The following is a 21,025-nucleotide window of genomic DNA, read 5'->3' on the forward strand; positions in this document are numbered from 1 at the left end:
TGTGCTCAATAGCTCTATACCTATATCCACTATGTATTTGATTTAATCTGAAAAACAACCCATGACAACCTCCAGGATTGAGGCTTGCAGGACACTGCCACCTAGAGGTGAATAACTGAAACTACCTGTGGTTTACCCAATGTAATGTCTCCATTTGATAAATACTAAAAAAATAGAAAACAAAGGAACAGAAGTTGCCTTATTTAAAGATTTATTAATTTATAATACAAGCTTTTAGGTAGACCACATTGCATTTTAGTTTGTACATTTATTCATATTGAGCTAAACTTCATAGCAGTGACATTGATTGACATAAACACAAACCAAAAGACACTCAATGGAAGGAATCAAATGTTTCCAACTGTTTCCAAAGAAACCACAACCAATCAATACTCCCAGTGCACCACCTCCCCTCACTAGTCCTTATATGCCACGTGCTTCCACACACACACACACACACACACACACACACACACACACACACACACACGCACCCACACAGAAATTCAACAAATACCTATACACAAGATAAAAATTGATATATTTAAATTTCAATATTAATGATATTACTGGATTCCACAATAAAAGGCAAACAAGAAATAAAGACAGCATCCAAACGAAAAGGAGGTGAAACACCACCAAAATTTCCTCTTACTCTCCATCCGTGTGGGAGGGGTTTCTCCCCCCCGCCTCTCATCTCAATGTCCAGTAGGGGGCCTGGCAGCCGCAGCACGCCTCCCTCCCATCTTCAAACGCCTCTTTTGTCTGCATTTAACTGGCTCGTCGTGCTGGCTCCCGTTACTCCTCCGTTAAGATGGGGAGCGGCGAGGGAGCAGGCAGTCTAGTCTATATAGTCAGAGGTGCAAACCACGGCACCCAATGGCACACTTAAAACGGTCGCAAGCAATCCACCAGTCCTTGTACTCCATTTTCACAAGCATGAGAGCCTCACTACGAGTCTGTTCCGTCTCTGTGGACCGGTGCGTCCTTCAGCTCGGAGATGCTCTGCGTGCGACAATGCCACACACACACACACACACACACACACACACACACACACAGCAGGTGTTTACGCAGCTGTCCTAATAAAATCTTTAGTTTTTCTCCGTTGGTCCAATGCCAAGAACAAACGAGCGTAGGTGACGACGGCGCAGACGCCACCGGTGCCGAGACGGACCGAACAGTTCAGTTTGTGTGAGGCAGAATCCGTCTATGAGGAGGATGGCACATCGTCTAAAAAAGTGGGAAGATGGTCTCTTCCTCTGGGGAAATAAAATGGGTTGGGTGAAGGGGAAATGACGATGAAACAAAAAAAAAAAAAAAAGCTACAGTAAACACGTTCAAATTAACAAACCGGTTAAGTGCAATGAGAGGATTAACACCATTCAGTAAGACCCAGGGAAACATCCATATGAAGAGTAGCGAAGGGTTAGCCCATTCATCCTGAACAGGACGTCTATGTCCATGAAGAGGAGACAGTTCCAGGGTTTGTTTTAGTCAGTGTAACGGCATCAGACGGGCCGTGAACACTTGTCCAACAGCGACCGGGTCCGTATGGGAGCACAGGTATCATTTCATGTCCTTGTCTTCAAACAAAAAGGAATAAAAAAATGTTGGGGAAAGGAGTGATTTGAGTGTATTGGCACAAAAAAATAAAGCCTCCAATTGGACAAGAGTGCAACCAACATGGATGACGGCCCCAACCAGACTTCCTGTGATTATTCCAAATCCATGGCTGACAGGATGACAGGCAGGGGAGAATATGTGTGTGTGTGTGTGTTTGTGTGTGTGTGTGTGTGTGTGTGTGTGTGTGTGTGTGTGTGTGTGTGTGTGTGTGTGTGTGTGTGTTGGGGAGGGTGGGGAAGAAGGGGCGTGGGGTGGAGGGGGAAGGAGAAGGGGAAGGGGAGGGGGTTTCTGTTGCTTTACAAGAGGAGACAGCAGTTGCTCTCTGTTGTTTTTTCTCTGTTCCTTTGACCTACAAAGACAGAATGGAGACCTGAGGTGAGACAACATCGTCCGACCAAAACTAGAAGCGAGCAAATATCACACTTCACTCTCAGCGGGACAATGAGGTTCTACATCAACGGCAGCAGCAATAAAAAAGGCCCGACACACGACACACAGTACAAGGTGAAAGCGGATGGTCCTGAACAGGGAAGCGGGACAAAGAGAGGGTTTCTCACCGTGGGAGTTGGGCTCTGGAAGGGTCTCTCTGGCAACCAAGTGCATGACAGTTGTTCGGCCCGGAGGCAGCTTTAGAGCTTTAAAAAGGCAGCAAGCAGAGACATTATGATTAATTATTATTCACACTGTATGTTATGGTATGATCCTATCATGGTATAATCCTGTTATGGCGTTAATTATTTCATGAATAATTCATTTTATTATCGTGTATGCTAAGGTTTCCAGTGAAATGCATTGTACAATCATGGTATTCTTTAAAGGATGATTCTGGCAATGGTGAATGTTAAGCCTATTTTTCAGAGTGCCATCTCTCTCTCTTACAAAATTACTGTTTATTTGGTTGTTGTTTTTTGTGGTAACCTGAGGGATTTCATGTCCTACATTTCACCTAGATTTTCTAAATTTTCAAATGGATCTCATAGCAGATGAAAAACAGGCTTGAAATGAGGTGGGATGTAACCACAGAGAATGTTAGCAATTGCTGAGATGTGCTGTGTAAGGTGGGAGTTCCAATATAAACAAAAAAGTTTAAGCGAGGTGAGAGTTTTGAGTGATACTGTCCAAGCTAGTCACTGTTTTGTAATCACAACTGATACAGCTATTGTTTATTGTTTATTGTTTATTTGGATCCCCATTAGTTGTTACCAAGGTAACAGCTACTCTTCCTGGGGTCCACTGTATGCCGCTACAGTGTTTTGCCTACTTCCTTGTTGCAATGTTTACATCATAAACTGCCTACTCATGCCCATTCGCCCCATAAGGGCTTTGCATGAGTTCGAAAACATTCAAATGTATTTGCATTGGAACCATTTTTCATTCACAGTTCAATTGTGTTTTTTGTTTTTTTTTTCTCCAGGTGAGGCCTAGCAAAAATATTGTAGATGCGCACATCTCCTCCATGGATTACATTACTACACTCAGTTTTCCATCTCAGAAGAAGAAGGGAGAGAGGGCAAGCTGGAAAACGGGACTTAACATTCACTGCGGCCAGAATAATCCTTTAAGGCATGGTGGCATGGTGTTTGTGGCTCGGAGGCGGTCCTACCTCCCAGAGTAACGTTGCCATGAAGGAAGCGTCCCTGGAAGATGAGGCGCAGTATGCTGGGGCTGCTCACCTGCTCCTCCTCCCATCCTGTGAGCAGAAGAGCAAGAAAAGCAGAGCATCACTTAACCATCACCAGTCCAAACCCTGATGCCTTTTCCAAGAGTTCAGCACTTAATTCAATCAGTATGTTAATCATAAGGCTACAATTTCTACTTGAACAACCTTTTAATGAGCATTGGTTATAGCTGAACATTTGTTTAGGTGTCAGACCTAATTAACAGTCATTTTGAGTGCAGACCTGATAAATTGGTGACATTTTTTTTACTCTACCTCCATTTGTAGCATTAGTAGCCTACATTCATTTCTAACTATGAATTGAAATGAAGTGTATCGTCTTCCTTGTATGCATTAAGTAGTGGTGGGACACTGCAGCAAGAAAACTGCCACCAGAGTAAATCGGAAATATATAGTATATAGGTTATGACTGTAAAGCTCTAAATAGCCTCCTTCAACAATTCCAAGGCTATTGACTGAATCTGATGGACTATCAAGCACAAAGTAATAAAATCTTTGAAAATACAAAGTGAAACTCAATACTGGGAGAAACGATGCCATTTCTCTCCTCTACCTCAATCCCCTAAAAACTTACCTGCGGGCCAATTGTCAAACACATGCTTGGCAATGTCTGTGGCCGAGTCGTTCGGGGAGAAAGTGAAGTCTTGTGTTTTCCCACTGACCAGGATAAGGCGGAGGTGCACCTAAGACAGCAAAAAAAACCCTCAAAATCAGAGTGCATAAAAATGCCATATGGTCTGCCCTCCTTGGAGCCGACACAAAACACCATAAAGTTCCATTAAAATTTTGCTTAATTAGTCGGGAAGGAATCCCTCCATTTCCTCTAACCTCAGCGGACATGAGGTGACCTTCAGAGGGCTGTGAAGAGAGGGGCATTCCAGTCTAATTAGATTTATCCACAGCAGATCTCAGCCCTTTGACTGGGCTGCTTCATTCAGAGAGGGCTTACACTGAAGTGAGCCCCTGTAGCCAGAGACAGCAGCAGATAAGGGTGGGGCTGAGGGGGGAGAACACTGGCCCTTCAGTTCCTGGGGGCTGTGCGCTCCTCTCCGGGCTGTTGGCCTAATACGATAACCCCAGGTGTCCCAGACAGCCCTAGGCCATGTTATTAAATTTACATGGCCAGTGCGTAGCCTTGGGGGGTACTGTGCATATGTGTGAGAGAGGGTCTCTAATAGAGGGGGCGTCCCTCCTTTATTTTCCTTGAGGCAACTACACAAATCAATCAGTTTAAAACAAACAAAAACATAAAAAGGAATTGCTTTTCTAACGCACTTTGCAGGCCTAACTCTTGCAGTGACATCAGGAAATCCATGCGGGACGCTCCTCACTCATTGTACTCCATAGAACAAACTTAAAAATATATATATATTACAGAGAAGTCCCTTATTTTGCATGCAAGGCTCAACACCTTGCCTCCAATTACAAACACAGCCTGACAGATTGTGGTAAAATAAGACAACAGCCATAACTGAATAACCATTAATGATTATTAATCTGATAATGGAAGGGAATAAAGCCGGCTGGCAAACTGGCTTCATAAACAAAAGTTAAATGAAGTAGTGAAAGCCAGTGAGGGAACATAACAATTTGCTTGGTTCTATGCAGCAGTGTCATTAGGCTAAATGTTTCATGAACTGTCAGCTAGAAGGCTGTTTTGTCATTCAGTTTCACGACTGAACATCAACCGGTAAATAGCGGCTCCAGAGTTTAAAAAATGATCTCTCATGGTGGCAAGAGCCCAAGGTCAGGACTGAAACATCACTCTGGGCTGAATTATTGATCCATTTCAGCCCTAAATCTGCTAATATATGCTGCAGCAAACACTGCTCCTTATTAATCCATCATCTCTAATCAATCATACTGCAATTCAAAAAAATGATTTAAAGGAAAAAAAACACCCCATCATTGTCAGATGGGAAGATCTCTGCTTGAATGTCAGAAATGAGAGCTGAGAGGATTTTTTTCCCAGACCTTCGCCCTGTTTAAGAAGGTGGAACGTGAACTTTCTTTGCTTCACAAATCAGAGAGGAGAACAAAGAGACTTATCCATGAGGTGTGACATCAGGACAGGACAACCCCACTCTCTGATCTGTTTACAAACACAATCCCCCACCACCGCAGCCCTGTGCCCTCCCCTCCCCCAGTGAACTGAATAACCTCCATGTGGGGTTACATACCCATGTCATCATTAACAAGCTTTACCCCCATCCACATCCCTTTCATCCTGGACAAAACAAAACAAAGTCAAATCTGCCTGGCTGCCCATAGTAACATCCTGCATCACAAATATCCGCTGCGCTCTCCAATCCAAAGAAAGACAACAAACCCCTCAAATTCTCTGTTATGAATTTCTGGTTTTGTTTTCACTTCAGGGGTTAACAGAGCTACCCAAGGCTTACCCATTCTTTGTGTTGGTCAAGTTTCCTCAAACCATAACCTCTCTGCCCCGGTCTAGCTGCCAAAAGGGATGATCCATTAAGTCCCACTTTGCCTTGCTGTGGGAAACTACCTAATAGGGCTGGGCGATATGGTTGAAATCAATATCACGATAATCATAAGGATTTTTCTCGATATCAATATATATCACGATATGGTTCATGTATGCAAAATCACATTAAATATTAATACTAAATTAATGTTCATCTCATTGAACCAAATGGTAATGTTAGGTGTGATGTCAAACAAAACAGAAATATTCAAATAATATTCCTACCATACCTCATTTTAGTAAAACTTTTTAAGTAAAATTTGCTTGTCATCATCAGTTTAGACAGCAGAAATCTGTGTCACGATATTAAAATATCTTCATATCATCATGATATGATTCCACTGAAAGACGACAAACGATAATATTGAATTATCGCCCAGCCCTACTACCTAATGTAGGCATACTGCATAAAAACTTGACTTAAATGTTTTTGTTTACATATTGGCAAAAATGTTATGAGGCAGGGCAAGTTCTGCTCCTAAACAACAAAACTGCTAATGTTTACATATTCAAATGTGATGCGCATTACAGCCATTCATGCCACAATGTAAAAAAACAAAACATTTTAGTTCATAAATCCAGTCACTAAGTATCACAAATAATAGAATATCTTAATCTCTATATATCTTCTTCTCTGCATACACATATGCTGTCCATTCCTATGGTGAGGAGGAATTGTAGCTTGGATTTAGTAAGCAATGGGGTGCAATCAATTGGCGTCTGAACCTTTAAAGGAAAGTAGGGCAACGTTTCAATTGAGATTAGACAGATGGCGTTCACAGAAACAGCAATCACGATTCTAGCTAAGTGTTTATGTACGTTAGCTAATCCATGACCCACCCCTAAACCCCCAAATTAATTTTGATATGGAACAACGTCTGTGCAATGTTGTCCCCATGGTAATCAAACATATCAATCACCTCTATATGATGCAGCAGGAATAATAGTAGTGATATGTTAGCCTGCACAGTCGCACGGGATGAATACATGAGATGCGGAAATACGGAATTTACAATCATGGTTCAATGTTTCTCTGTAAAATAACTTCAAAAGGTGGCAGAGCATGCTGCAGAGTCTCACTCACCATGTCAAGATCCCTCTGAGTGGTCATGGCTTAGAGATGAAGGCTATGGCTGTTGAGCAGACAGGAGTGGTTGTGCTTCAGCTGGTAGAGACGGGGCCAGAGCCCTGGCACAAACAACAGACAGTGTGAGGCTGCTTGCCACAGCCTGGTACCATATGCACTGCACCTAATTAATTATCAAGCGAGCTAACTTGACGCTTTCTCGGACAACTGCTAACGTTACAACATTACATTATCAACCGTGCCAACCACCTGACTTCGAACCAATACTGACAAACGTTTTACCAAAAACTAGCTGGCCAGATAACTGGTTTAATCGTAAATTGGTACTGGACGGAAATGCTCACTTGATCAGCCTTTAATCAAAACAACAAACTAAGCTGGTTAGGATACGACAGCAGCAAGCTAGCGTTAGCCAAGCTGTCCAGGTTACAAGCTAACGTTAATAAGCTAGCGGACGACTTATTGGCTTTGGTAATTCTCGTGTCATTTACAACTATCGCAGCTAACTAGCCGGCTAGTTGTGATAAAACGATCGATGTTGTAAAACGGCAAATAATTGTGTACGGACACACTAAGTAGCATCGAGTTTCGTCTTAGCAGAAGTCGAAACTGAGTCGAGGGAAAGAAGAGAAAGCTTGCGGTAACATTAGCTACGTTAGCTAATGACAAACCAGCTATCGTTAGCTAGCTGTGAGCTAAGATGTGCAACTGCAATTTTAATTTTAGTTCTGTCGACCTTACCGGTATCTGATAAGTACGATCAAGTTTTGCATTCAGTTGAGTTGGCCAATCGATGGAGAGTTTTTTTTTCGTTCAGAAATGATCGAATCTAGATTGGTATCGTTATCTGACTGTAGGTACCGTTGGCTAATGGACGGGAAGACGCCGGATGTCAGCTGGTTGTAAACACAGAAAACGACCGCAAAGGCTTCTGGGAGTTGATGTCCAGAAACCAGTAAACATGGCAAATGTTCCTGTAACTTGTCTGCTCTTGAAGTCCTTTGATACGTGATGAGGCTTTACATAAATATATATTTCAAATTCATTTCCAAAGATAGGCCTATGTGAAAAGTATACTTATGCCAAAGATATGGGTGTGGAGTCACAATGTGAAAAGATGAAACGAGGAGATTCATCCTACAAAAGCTTTAGAAAATCAGAAATAAAAAAGATTCACACTAAAATAAGGCACGTTTAATCATATTTCATAAAATAAACAGTACAGTTTCTAGAACCATATAGGCTTGACAACAAGATAAGTAAAACAGGCCTGCAATTAGTCTACACACAGTACAAGCTCTATTGTGTATTGTCTATTGTGCTATAGACCAACATAGCCTCAAGATTCAAAGTTTAATTTCTCTCTCTACAGATATCTATCATTGTAGATGTTGGAATAACTAAGACACAACCACCTAATAGCAGAGATGAAAGGCTGTGAAATGTTTCATCAAATTATGTCAGAAATGTCTATGAACAGATGACAACAGTGGAACCAGTGGTATTCATCAACATCATAATATGGGATTTTCTTCTCTTGTCTTCATTCAGGGTCTCTTCTCTTCCCCTGGGGTCTCCGGTTGAGGGTGTATGGGATTCTCAGATTGAAGGCTGGGCTCAACTTTTGCAGAACTGTTCCTGATTCCATAAGTGAAGTAGATAATAAAACCTTGTAGAGATCAAGGAAATCAAGAAAAGAAGATATTAATGTAAAATATTTAGAAATCAAATTTTCATAAATACATTGTTTATTAATAGTGTAAAATATAAGAGCATTTTTTCATTCACAACATTAAGAGGCATCTTCTTGCTAACCAATTGCCATCCAAATGGCAAGTTGAATCCAGGTTGTTCCATTCAGCTCCATCATGAGGCAGATGTTGATAGAGATGCTCACCAGTGGCAACAGAGGCACGAAGGGCACCTGTCAAAGACCAGAAGACGTGGTTTGAGTGAACTGAAACCTGAGTTAAAAAAACAAAGACCACTAAAGCTTGCCTTGGGGTTGGACAAATGTTATCACTCTCAAATTGAATGAGCGAGCTCTAGATAGAAGGAATGGCAGTTTGTAATAGCTAAATCTGAGTTTCAGATTACTTTGAACCTGTAAAAGGTTTACATTTGTATTGTTTGTGCGTACTGAGAGGTGGGGGGCCCAATAGGACATGTGTGCCCAGGGGCCCTGTGGTTAGTTAATCCGGCGCTGTCTCTTCATAAAATAAAATGCCCCAATCTCTAAAAACATGGGAATTTAATCTATTAAAGTCTATTGAGGTAAACAAAATCAACTGTCAAAGTGGCTGTGCTGAAGGGAAACAAACACAAACACCTTGCCAGAGACTGAGGGAGAAGTCTGTCGCTGTAAAAGCTGTGAAAGAAGTAGATGATCTGGGGGCGTCCTGGTGGCAAACCATGTAAACACAACATCCCGCGTTCGAATCCGACCCAGGACCTTTGTCGCATGTCATCTCCCTCTCTCTCCCAATCTTTCCTGTCTCTCTCAACTTTGAACTGTCTAATAAAGGTGAAAATACCACAAAAAAAACCCCCACCTCAAACATGAGCGTCTCTCTGCTCTGAGGCTGTTGACAGATGATGAGCAGACTGAGGAAGGACAGCACGGACAGAAGTGTACAGGTAGCGACCGCTGACAGATCTCCCGCCAGCAGCTCGTCCCAGCAAGTACCCAGCAACAAGCACAGCAAGGCCATCAGTGCCACTGCACAGAGAGAGGAAATATGTAGAATGCTGCATCAGCGCAAGTTCTCCTATAGAAATTATGATTTTAACGTAACATAATCAATTAGAGTACTCCAACTTAGTAATGTCATTATTTTCAGTATCACTATTATTTGACTCCAAAATGTATACAACACGATGTAAAAAATATAATTCATTCCACTTTGCAGTATATAATTTGAATAGAATAATTATCACCATCTTCAACCATGATTTACCATTATTTTAAGTTGTGTAAAATGATTTTAGGTTTTAAACGTGTTTGAGTAATCAAAAACGGATCACTTATTTTTGAATGTATCTGTAGTCTGAATACTGTGTTTTTCTTTGAAGTAAAAGACTGACGTTACTGATTTTTGCTATCGGATTACTGTAATCTCATTACATGTAATTAATTCCTGGAAATATCACACAATATCACATACAATTTCATAATTTCCCAAATCTCTAAACTCTTTGAAATAAACATTGTTGGTGGATTTATCATGAATTTAATATTGTCACACTCAAAAAGACACACAACAGGGAGACCCACATATGACAGCAGTGGTGCTGTAGACGATGGTCCCTGAGGTGTCTGTGGGAGTGTCAGAGCTGGGCAGGAACAGAAGCACTGGACTAAACCCTCTGGCTCCCTCCGTCACCGCTGGCAGACTATCATCCACACCTGGCTGGTACCTGAGAACCACACACACACACACACACACACACACACACACACAGACGGGTGTGTAAGCCTGCTCTCTCATGCACTAAAAATAACCACAATTACAAATATCACTGGCACCCAAGACCGTGACATTTGATCACATAAATTGATGATGCTATATCACAGATAATCGCACCACTAACCTGAGAACAAGAACGCAGACAGCCACAAGTGTGTATGCCAGAAGCGTCCCCAGTGACATCAGGTCTACCAAGACGTCCAGGTCGAACAGAAGTGCCATTGGAGCTGCGGAGATTTTAGATTCAAAATTCAGCAAAAATCTTGCGGCAAAATCAGAGATTCGGGATATTAATTCACAGTTAATCAGATGGGCTTAATCCCACCTGCCACCGTGCCAGATATCACTGTAGCCCTCAGCGGCGTCTTTGTTCTGTCATTTATTTGTGAGAGGAAGCGGAAGATCAGGCCGTCCTCTGCCATAGCGTGGATTACACGGGGCAAGGGGAACATACTGCCAAGTAAACTGGAGACAGGAGACCAAAAAAAAACCCAGAAACATCATTAATAAAGACATTATCATCTCACACTGTAGGAAGGATTACAGACAAGCTGAGAGAAAGGATGACAGCCAGCCACATACATATCAACAGACTAGGTGGTTGTGATTTCAGAGACAAGGGCCCTTAACCACTACCACAACATTCACATTTCTGGGCACTAAAATGGTAAATCACATCACATGAACTCGGGGTGGTCTTCCATTAGGCAAAGGTAGACAACTGCCTTGGGCCCCGGCAGCCAGAGGGCCCCACAAATGACAAGAATACACCTAATGTAAAATTGTTTTTAATCAATTTAAAAGAAAACACCCCTCTTTTTGTTACAATAAATTATTTCAATCTTGAGTCGTGGTCACCCCCCTACTCATTCATTTAAGCTAATTTTCCTAGCCACTGCATCAGTAGCTGGGAGTAAAATAAAATAAAATAAAATAAGCAAAGCTACCCATGTGGGGTGGAAAAACTGGAAAATCTTATAATGGTGAAGCAGATTCAGTATTCTTGAGTTTTAGGCACTTAAAGTGTAAATATGTGTCAACGGTTACATACTAAGCGAACATATAGGAATGTTGCTTAGTATAGGTTCTTTTCCCATTTCTTCCTCAACAAAAGGGAAAGGGTTGGGGTTCAGGGGGCCCCGTGCTTGCCTTTGCCTAGGGCCCCCAAATCACTATGCCTGCCCCTGCATGAACTGCCAGCAGGGTGAAACATTTGGTTCAGTAAGGAGTGTTCGCTCAAACCTGTGGCCCTCGTACCTGGTGGAGAGCGCACACAGAGAGCCCACGGCCACGACATTGCGAGCGTGACCCCAGTTCACGTAGTCGAAGGCCTCGGGCAGCGGGGTCTCCAGGTCCAGCAGGTAGTAGGGCATCATCAGGGTGAGCGCTGCAGAAACCCCACAGTAGGCAGCGAAGCAGCAGATCAGCGAGGCCACTATGCCGATGGGAATGGAGCGCATGGGGTTCAGTGCCTCCTCACCTGTGGACGAAGACGATTTCACTGGCCGGTGTTTCAGCCTGATATATGAAATAGCTTCAAACTAACTGAAAGCCATTAACTGACCTGCAGATGCAATAGAGTCAAAGCCGACGAAGGCGTAGAAGCACGTTGCCGCCCCAGACAGGACTCCGCTGCCTCCAAATGGGGAAAACCCCCCAGAACCAAATCTCCTCTTGATAAGCCTGGGCATAGGGAGGATAACAGCAGGTATATCAAAATAAACCGATCCCACAAAGATGTTTTGAGTCGCCTCCAGCAAAGAACTAACATGCTGCTGTTGTCGGATGAAAACCTTGTGTCTCTGTCAACTTTTAGGGAACTAATGGTTTTGAAAAGGTTTCATAAACCCAAAGGTTGCAGGATTTTCTGATCCCATAAAGAAGCACGGAATCCTTCAATTGAAGTTAAAACATACAACATACAATAATAATAATGATAATAATAATAAAAAAGCCTCTGCTCCAGTCTGTCAGAATGTGACATGCGTTCCCCAATAAAATTAAAGACATACGTAGTTATTATAGAATTATTTTGTGTGTTTCACTTCCCGGTGACTCACTCTGGGTCTGTGATGTTGGTGGCGTTGATGAAGTTGTGGACAGTGAGGCTCCAGTTGGCCTTGTCTCCCTTCATCATGCCGGAGATGAAGACGAAGCCCAGCACCAACACGTTGATCCCAGTGAAGATCTTCCCCACCAGGGCCGACTCACGCACGCCAAACGACAGCAGGGCTGAGCGGGCGCACGAGGACAACTTTTTAAAAAGGGTAATCACACTTTTCTCTTTTTCTATTCAACAGACGTGACTGTGTGACTGCATCTATCACTACTACAACTACTAATGCTATTAATACTATTATTGCTGCTGCTTTTACAACTACTACAACCACCACTGTTACTTCTACTATTACTACTACTTTTAAGTCCAAATACTACTACTACTGCTGCTACTACTACTGATATAACTATTACTACTTTCAATAGGCTACTGCTGATACTACTGCTACATTTCTACAGGACTTTTGGCTGGGAAATACATTTTAAAGACATTTAAACTCTTGGTAATGGATTCAACTTTGTAACTTTTCAAATTGAAGGAAGCACACAAATTGTCTTTTTACCTTTTCTAGTTTTACTCTTTTTCTGTTCAACAGACTTCACCTACAGCAACAATGTGGCTGCCACTCTACATCCTTAATATCCTATCAACAGACTTAAAGTTAGATACATAAAATCAATAGGCCACACTGCTGCAAGTGCTTATATCTTAATTCTAGCAATGTCAGTGGAAAGTGGGTCATTTAGAGTCCTAACCTGTCAGCAGCACAACTAACAGAACAGCAAACAGGTCTGGGTATTCAGACAGCACGTTCCCAGGAACTTTGATAGACATGGAGCTTTTGATGAACTGTGACATTGTCTGGCCAACCAGCTTATCAAATGTCAAACTCCAGGCTCGTGCAACGCTGGCAGTGGCTGTGGAGCAAGTGAGAGAGAAGAAGGGAGAAAATGAGTGTAGGAGAAGCTGGGGAGCTTTTTTTTTTATTTATCTGTTTTAAAATGAGCTGAGGGGAGAGGCTCCTCATCTGCTTCTCCCAACTTTTTCACTCAACCTAATCAAAGCCTTCAGTCTATATAAACAGCTAAATTCCAGATGATCTCAACATTAAACATAAATTACACATTCAGTTTAACATGAATTAGTAGTTAGTGCTCGCCTATGAAACTTAAGCCTCTAATTTATCACATCTTTATCTGTAGCCTCCTTTTTTGACTCACCAATTACATAAGACAAGATGAGGTTCCAGCCAATGATGAAGGCCCAGATCTCACCTACGCTCATGTAACAGTACACATAGGCCGACCCGGCTTTGGGAGCGCGGGCGCCGAACTCGGCATAGCACAAGCCAGCCAGGATGGAGGAGATTGCTGCGATGAGATAGCACTGCACTATGGCGGGTCCGGCCTTCTCCCTGGCTACCTCTCCAGACAGCACGTACACCCCGGCGCCCAGTGTCGAGCCCACGCCCAGGGCCACCAGGTCCATGGTGGTCAGGCAGCGGGCAAACCGGGTCTCCACCTGGCTGTCGGCCGCTGGAAGCCGCCGCCGCCGCAGCAGCATTTTGCCAAAGGAAGCCAGCCTCTTCTCTGGTATGGCTGGAGTAATGAGGAGCAGCGCAGGATTCAAAGGCAAACTTCACACCTTGGAAACAGAGGGAAAACGCAGTATAAGTGGGGTGAGAAGGGTGAGAAGGGTGAGAAGGGTTGCGGGGGAAAGAAAATGAGAGTCAAAATGAGCAGTTATTGAATCATTTGAGAGAAGAGCTGCTGCTGATCAAACCCAATTCCTCTTTTTCCTTGAAAGTTCACATATTTTCTGCATGTTGGACAGAAATCATCACAAGCAGATGTGGGATAAGGTTAATCTAATATTCCATTTACCAATTTCTTCAGATCTGACAAATACGCAAAGCATCACATAAGCTACATGGAGGCTGAGGCATTCACAGCCACTATTCCATAGAGTGCTATTTCAAAACAAATCAGGGATGCTAACCTTACTCAGAAAACCAATCATCCAATACCTTCACTGAATAACATAGACAACCTTTGCTGAGGAATGAGAGGGCTTGCTTGATTTTCAGGCTTTGGACTCAAGAAGTGCTGTCTCCATGGTTACCTCGCTTCAGCTTCTCTAAATTACCCCATCTGATGCACGCTCCGTTCGCTATTCATCAGGTTCCTGTCACCAGAGGCCCGGGTAACAGCAGACCATAAGCAGCCACCTCATACCTGCCTGAGCCCCTCATCTCATGCAGCATGACCCTGTAATCGTCAAAAAGCCTGGGAGAAACTGGGGGGATTCTGAAACACTGATATCACAGTTCAAAGGTTCAAGTTTCCATCTGTTAAATCCCATATCAAGTAAAATACTAGCCTGGTATCCAGCCCCTATGAATGATATTTTACTAGATCATCTAGTAAAATATCTAGTAAAATACAGTAAAAATAAAAGTGAAATAAAAGTAAAATACAGGCTAGTAAAAACAACAACACCACCACATCAAACTGATATGCAGATTGTGGTCACTTCATTCATACAAAGATACAAGACACATTTATACCTAAAACATTGTATTTTCTCTCATGTTTTCTAAAAGATGATACACTTTCTTCTTATTTCCAAAAATAACATGATATAAGATTGACAACAGCAATTGTATTTACCTTATCTGTATTTTTTGTGCCTCTTGTTTGCCTCTGTGTATGGTTGTGGTTTAACAACCATACACAGGCTTTTGAACGAATGAAACACACACACACACAAAAGTGATATAAGAAATACCATACCCTAATGGTCCATGAGTAAAGCAGTATTAGATGATGTTGTCTCTCCAGGAATTGTGATCGACGTCAAGCCATGAAACAAACTGCAACGACATGGATCCAACACACACCAACAAAAAGGGCAGGAATTCTGGCAGATGATGAAATCAGACGTCACTGGGATATTATGTGATGGCGCTCCCGCTTTTCAAGTGGCATGCTGACTGAGATCACACAGAAAGGGAGAGCATTCCCCTGCACAACCAACCATGTCATTCTAGACCATTAAACATGTAAAAAAGTTTTCTCATTGTAATTTATACAGGACTTGGTCAAATGTATCAACTGCCTTATTATTAGGGACACCAGTGTTTGTAAAATAAAACGGTAGAAAACAAACAGGAAACAACCCATTTCATGGATTTATCATGTTTTAATCCAGTATGTTACATTATAAATCAATGGAGCTATAAAAATGATTGGAAATACTCAGTAGCAGCAATTTACTTGCTTTAAAAAATAAAACAAACAAATGCATATACAACAAGTTTGTCACAGATGAGACAAGCAAAGCATATTACAGGTAGATGTGTCACAGAAACAGGCCAGAAGAGACACCTGTGTGTGTCTTTGGCTTTGAATTTGAAGCTTATGATCAAAGTTTTTATTAACATTCCAATTAATATTATACACAAATATCATCTAATTACTGTAAATCTAATTATATAACCTGTCAATTATACTACTACTACTACTGCTATTACTACTAATTAAAGTATTGACTGGACACATTCTAAGAACAGTACCATTGCTTGTCTCCCTGACTTATCCTAAAAGTTTGGCTGAATGTGATTCTGTAAATTCTCAAACAACATTTTGATACTGACAACAGGGTGAAATCATTCACCTTAAGTTACAGGAATGTGAGACACACGATGATATGCATGCATCATAGCTGACCCTATCCCACTGATGCACACTTTAAGGAAAGGTTCAGGATTTTCAGAAGCCTATCCTTGTAATCGCTAAGTAATCCCTCTGTTGGGACATTTTAACAGCTTTCATGCCCGTGTTTTCATTACTGAAAAATTGGCACCAGCTTCTTTAGACATTTGTTAGTGATTGCTATAGCAAGTCAATGAGAAATTAAATTTCTCAGCATTGCATGCAAGGCATTCAATTTCCATAATTTGAAGATAATCCAACTGCAATGTTCCAACTCTTAAATGAAGCTTCAGAAATCCTGAACTAAGAGAGATATGAGACCAAGAAATAGGTTTCTGTTCATTTTTGTAACCTTCAATTGCTTCCTTCGATCTACTAAATCTATGGCCATTGTTGAGCCTCCACTGCAAGCTCTGCATTCTGCATGTGAGTTTCCCTGAAAACGATCGATACATTCATCAAACACGTGACACGGGAATAATACATAATATTGACTGAGTGTTTACACAGAGCTGGGAGATGCAGTTGTGGTGGAAGGCTGAAGTGAATGTCACCTGCAGTTAGATGGGGTAGGAGTGGCCAAAGAGAGAAGAAGCTGTCTGCACCTCATCACCAATCTGTAGGACTGTACTGAGAATAATGATGATCACAGGAGCTGCTTCACTCTCAGCTCTGTGCCTAAAAGCTCGATATAGCGCGATTCAATTATCTGTTAATTCATGTAAATAGAAAACTGCAGACATGATCATTGTTATTTGCTTTGCCTTACGCAGCTATGATGTGACATGAAGAAGAAATACAATCCAACCAGTTTTGGCAAATACTGTTTAGAAACGAATTTAGCTCTAGGAAGTATATGTGGAAGCACAAAGGAGTTTAACAATCAATGTCACAACTATTCTTTACAACTATGTTTGCAATGTTTTAGGTGATCTAAGGCATTTAATTTTCCATGCAAGGATATTTTTGAGCCAAAATAGTTCCAATAGTATGGGGAAAGAGAGAAACTTATTTTATTTACACCAAAAAAAGGAATATAGAAACTTGGGATACAGAAAATCTAGATAAATCCCTTACTCAAATACTGGATAGAATGTAAGTGTAGATCACATGACCTTGCAGTATGACGCAAGATCTTTGTTTTGATTTGAAGATGCGAATAAATCATCATCACAGGCATTTCCATGTACTGTAGGTTATTCATCATGCGTCATTATAAGTAAAAAAAAAAAGAAAGACGACAAAATCTACAACATGGAAGCTGTACATACTTATTGAATGTTTATTTTGGTTAGTGTAAAAAATAAATTCTATTTGATTGAATAGGGAGATAAAACCCCTTTCGATGTCAAATCAATCCCAAGTCCTTCACAGATCTAACTCTTTTAACTCTTCTACAGTCTCATGTGTCTCTGAGCTGGAGGTTTGGCCTATAGGACCTGATAGAGGTTTTTATTTTTCACTCCCACCATTCAAACAAGCCTTCCCTTCCCCTCCTACGGGCGTACTTTTCCTGGAATGTAGTTCCGGTCAATGGTCTCGTCCTGCAGGAACATGTGAAGGCAGCGTTCGTTCTGAGCCAGGGGGTGGCCTGCGATTCTGGTGATAATGCGGAGAGGTAAAGTTCAGAGCGTTTGAAATTACAAAAAATCTGCAGTTAAGTCCTGGGTAAGGAAGGGCAATAAAGCAGTTTAGCCCAGTCTCCAGTAAATGAAAGAGGAGATCTAATTACGAAGATGAGATGTACAAACCTGTTGATGAACTGCTCCAGGCCGACCCTCCGCTCTTCGATGAAGGAATCGTCAAAGATACCTTCATCCCCACGAAAGGGAAGCTGCCTGGTTAGAGCTTTCCCAGGCAGGGGAGGCACCACAATCTGTAAAAAAAACAAAAAAAAACAAAACAATACATTTTAAATTTACAAGTTTCAACTCAGGTCATAGTTTAGGTTTATGTTTTGCTGAGCCGTACTACACATTACACACAACCTACCTTGCTATCTCTTTCAAGCTCATTCTTCAGCCACTCGAAATCGCTGTACCTTCGCCGCACACAGCAGTCTTTCTGTTTGAAAATGGGGAGGTTTGTCTATAGCAAAAAAAAAGGGAAAAAAGATTAAACACCATCATTGTAGGTCCAGTGATGACACAACACTGCAGTGCCATCTCTTTACTGATCAATAAACTTTTGCATTGTCTGTCACCTAGGTCGGTTCTCCCTAAAGTGTGTGGGTAAATCAATAAAATGTCATCTGAGCATCCCAGAGAGCCGGTGTGTAAACCAATCTAGGCCTCTAGTAAGGAACCAATCAGATTCTGTAGCTCGTCACAGCAAAGCAAAGCAAAGGGCCTGACCCTTCAAATCCTTCAGCCCCATTTTTGATGCTACTGTAGATACCATCAGAAGGAACTTTAGTGTAAGTTTCTTAGGAACTGACAGCCTGAAATGCTGAAATGCAATTTTGATACTTCAGGGAGAAGTGAGTGTGAGGTTTCCTTCCTGTCAATCACATCCTGAGCCAGAGTAGGAACTGCAGCTGCCACGTCCCTCTGGCAGCCTCAGGGCAGACACTAACGGAGAAGGAGACGTTAAGGGCCTTGCTCATTTTGGTGATGCTACACTGACCGCATTTACATTTAGCCTAATACTTTCTAATGGGACACATTGGCACAGAACTTGCTAGTATTGTCACAAGCTGTTTTTACTACTGCATCGTCTGTACGACCCTGTGTACTTCAGATCTTCCACGCTCTGGCACTTCAGCCTCAGAAACGCAGGTTTTCCAAAGCTCACTTGCTGCAAGCCATACTACATGCCACACTGCTTCAATGCACATAGCTATAGAATATTGATTATTGAATGGTGACTGTATATGGGGTGGTTAGCCTACAGCTGTCTGAAAAGTCAGCAATAATAGGAATAAGGAAGACCATATCATATTTCTTGTTGCACTTCCTTTCCACACACACACTAGTTGTCAGGATGGTCAAGTGGGCTAAGGTGTCTCTGCTGGTCTCTAAATAGAGAGACTAATGTGTATCTAATGTTGTATTTAATCTAATGTTTCCTTTTAGGGTGTAAAAGGGTTGTTTATAATGTATACAAACATTAGACTCCTTTTGTAACAGATTTAGGGTGGGTCGAGAAAGAATATCAACGATATGAATATAGCCAACCTGGTGTTAATATAAACATTAAATTACACTAAAGATCGTGGTGTTAATGCGATAAGAAACACGGACAGTAGGAATCATATCCTCGGAACGCCCAGGAACTTCACATGTGACAACTTCAGCCCAGCAGGCAGGTTGATGCCTGCTCTGCTCCAACTCACCCGCATCCGCACTTCATATGTAGTGAATCTGGTCCGGCCGACTCCTGTGGTTTGCGGGTCGTAAACGTCAATCTCGAGGAAATTGCTCGGGGGGTCATATGCGTCTGTGAGATCCTGGGGTTTGGAGGTTAATCGGCGAGTGTCAATCTCAGGTTCGGACATTTTCGGTTTCAGCTGCGGGCTGCCTGCTGCTGATCTCTGGACTTGCACGAGACACTTCCTCCTTCGCAGCCAATGGAAACTCAGCAGAGGCAGCTGGGTGTTCAGAGGAAGGAGACGTTGTAGGATGTTTCAAAATGTTACACATATTCAGTGGAGCCGAGCTCGGGGAGCGGCTATAGGGCTATAACATAACATAACATAACATAACATAACATAACATAATGGAATAGAAGATAGAATAGAATAGAATAGAATAGAATAGAATAGATAGGCGACTATTTATACAGTATAATGGAATTCTAGAAAAATATAATTAGCATCTAACTCTGCTTGTTGGGCAGTCGGCTATCAATATAGCCAATAAGCCCAATCAATCGTTAGGTCATCAATCTATGATCCATATAGATATATCAAATATTAGTGAAGTTTAGGTCTATATATGGGCCAGTATGCTTTTGGCTACAATGTTTACACACAGTCGTAAGTATAGACCTATTTATTGCAATAGCAACACATGATGGAAAGAATATATGAGCAAACCATGTGTAGCCTAACTGTTATTTGTTGCACAAACTAGGTCAATGAACCTATCTGACCCCTATCAGGACAGGACTACTATAAAAAAAATCTTAGTAGTAGTAGACCTAGTAGTAGTAGGCTTGCAGTAATAATACATGTACAAAAAACAAAAATCAACAATAAATGACTATTTATATACAGGATTTGTTATTTACTCCTGGTCAGTTCCATTGTGTAACCGTCCATCATTAGTAAATGCGCTTAATCTACCTGGGAGTGAGTACACCTTCGGAAAACTGTTACATAACGTACCACAACGCAAGTACTCGCTGTCTCCTTGGTTGTTTACGCCTGTGCTGTCACATGACTGACTCCATTTCCCAGAAATCCACAGCGCGCAGGCGCAGAACGCGTTGTCTGACAGTGGTAAACAGACGTCAGAAGGGAGTCTTCGCCTCGAGTCAAAACAAAACAAAACAAAACAAAACAAAAAGATATAGGATGAATGGATATTTGGACACCCACAATGGCAAGAAGTTGTACAAAACCTACTAGTAATTAAAAACGGATACTTAAAGGAAGTTATCGGAGCCTTTTTACGGACTTTTTCAAGGATTTTAAACTCTGAAATAGCTGGAGCTTAACCAGCTAGGTGGCTATCGTGCTGTTTTCAAAGTGCGGCGAGTGGAGCCGACAGAGCCCCGACACATCTGAACTTCACGTAACACTGAGGAATTCGTCTTGTGGATTGTTTACCGAAGCCACGGGGCGAAGATCGGTTCAACTCCGGGCCCGGTCAAGAGGATTTGTACCCGCTTCGAGCATCGTGTGCCGCGGCGGAGTGTCGAGAAACATGGCAGATGGTGACATGCGCCTGCCCGCAATGTGG

General features: G+C 42.0%; 3 protein-coding genes across 4 annotated transcripts; all 3 read right to left on the minus strand.

Annotated features, from left to right (window-relative positions):
* Positions 1–201: 201 nt before the first annotated feature.
* On the minus strand, positions 202–7,759 carry ubl3b (ubiquitin-like 3b). Of its 2 annotated transcripts, XM_071539424.1 has the most exons (7): positions 7,624–7,759; positions 6,880–6,983; positions 4,133–4,162; positions 3,879–3,987; positions 3,230–3,316; positions 2,184–2,261; positions 202–1,975 (listed from the first exon to the last, which is right to left on the minus strand). In XM_071539424.1, the coding sequence occupies exons 2-7, from the start codon at positions 6,904–6,906 to the stop codon at positions 1,923–1,925; spliced, it is 384 nt and encodes a 127-aa protein (XP_071395525.1). In that variant the 5' UTR covers positions 6,907–6,983; positions 7,624–7,759; the 3' UTR covers positions 202–1,922. The 2 variants fall into 2 exon arrangements, with proteins under 2 accessions (XP_071395525.1, XP_071395524.1); XM_071539423.1 differs by lacking the exon at positions 4,133–4,162.
* A 2,597-nt stretch (positions 7,760–10,356) lies between these two features.
* slc7a3b (solute carrier family 7 member 3b) lies at positions 10,357–14,671 on the minus strand. The gene is made up of 8 exons (XM_071539427.1): positions 14,623–14,671; positions 13,629–14,006; positions 13,164–13,325; positions 12,410–12,581; positions 11,914–12,032; positions 11,607–11,829; positions 10,675–10,814; positions 10,357–10,576 (listed from the first exon to the last, which is right to left on the minus strand). Exons 1-8 carry the CDS (start codon positions 14,669–14,671, stop codon positions 10,446–10,448), a joined length of 1,374 nt encoding a protein of 457 aa, XP_071395528.1. The 3' UTR covers positions 10,357–10,445.
* A 1,162-nt stretch (positions 14,672–15,833) lies between these two features.
* Positions 15,834–20,564, minus strand: LOC139661087 (sorting nexin-12-like). Its single transcript, XM_071539422.1, has 5 exons — positions 20,449–20,564; positions 19,456–19,710; positions 18,114–18,209; positions 17,873–17,997; positions 15,834–17,720 (listed from the first exon to the last, which is right to left on the minus strand). The coding sequence occupies exons 2-5, from the start codon at positions 19,615–19,617 to the stop codon at positions 17,618–17,620; spliced, it is 486 nt and encodes a 161-aa protein (XP_071395523.1). The 5' UTR covers positions 19,618–19,710; positions 20,449–20,564; the 3' UTR covers positions 15,834–17,617.
* Positions 20,565–21,025: the final 461 nt, after the last annotated feature.

Source organism: Centroberyx affinis, unplaced genomic scaffold (assembly GCF_046629955.1).
Source record: "Centroberyx affinis isolate AG114_WGS23_722 - 3 ecotype Tasmania unplaced genomic scaffold, CSIRO-AGI_Caff_v1 ptg003460l_1, whole genome shotgun sequence".
NCBI lineage: Eukaryota > Metazoa > Chordata > Actinopteri > Beryciformes > Berycidae > Centroberyx > Centroberyx affinis.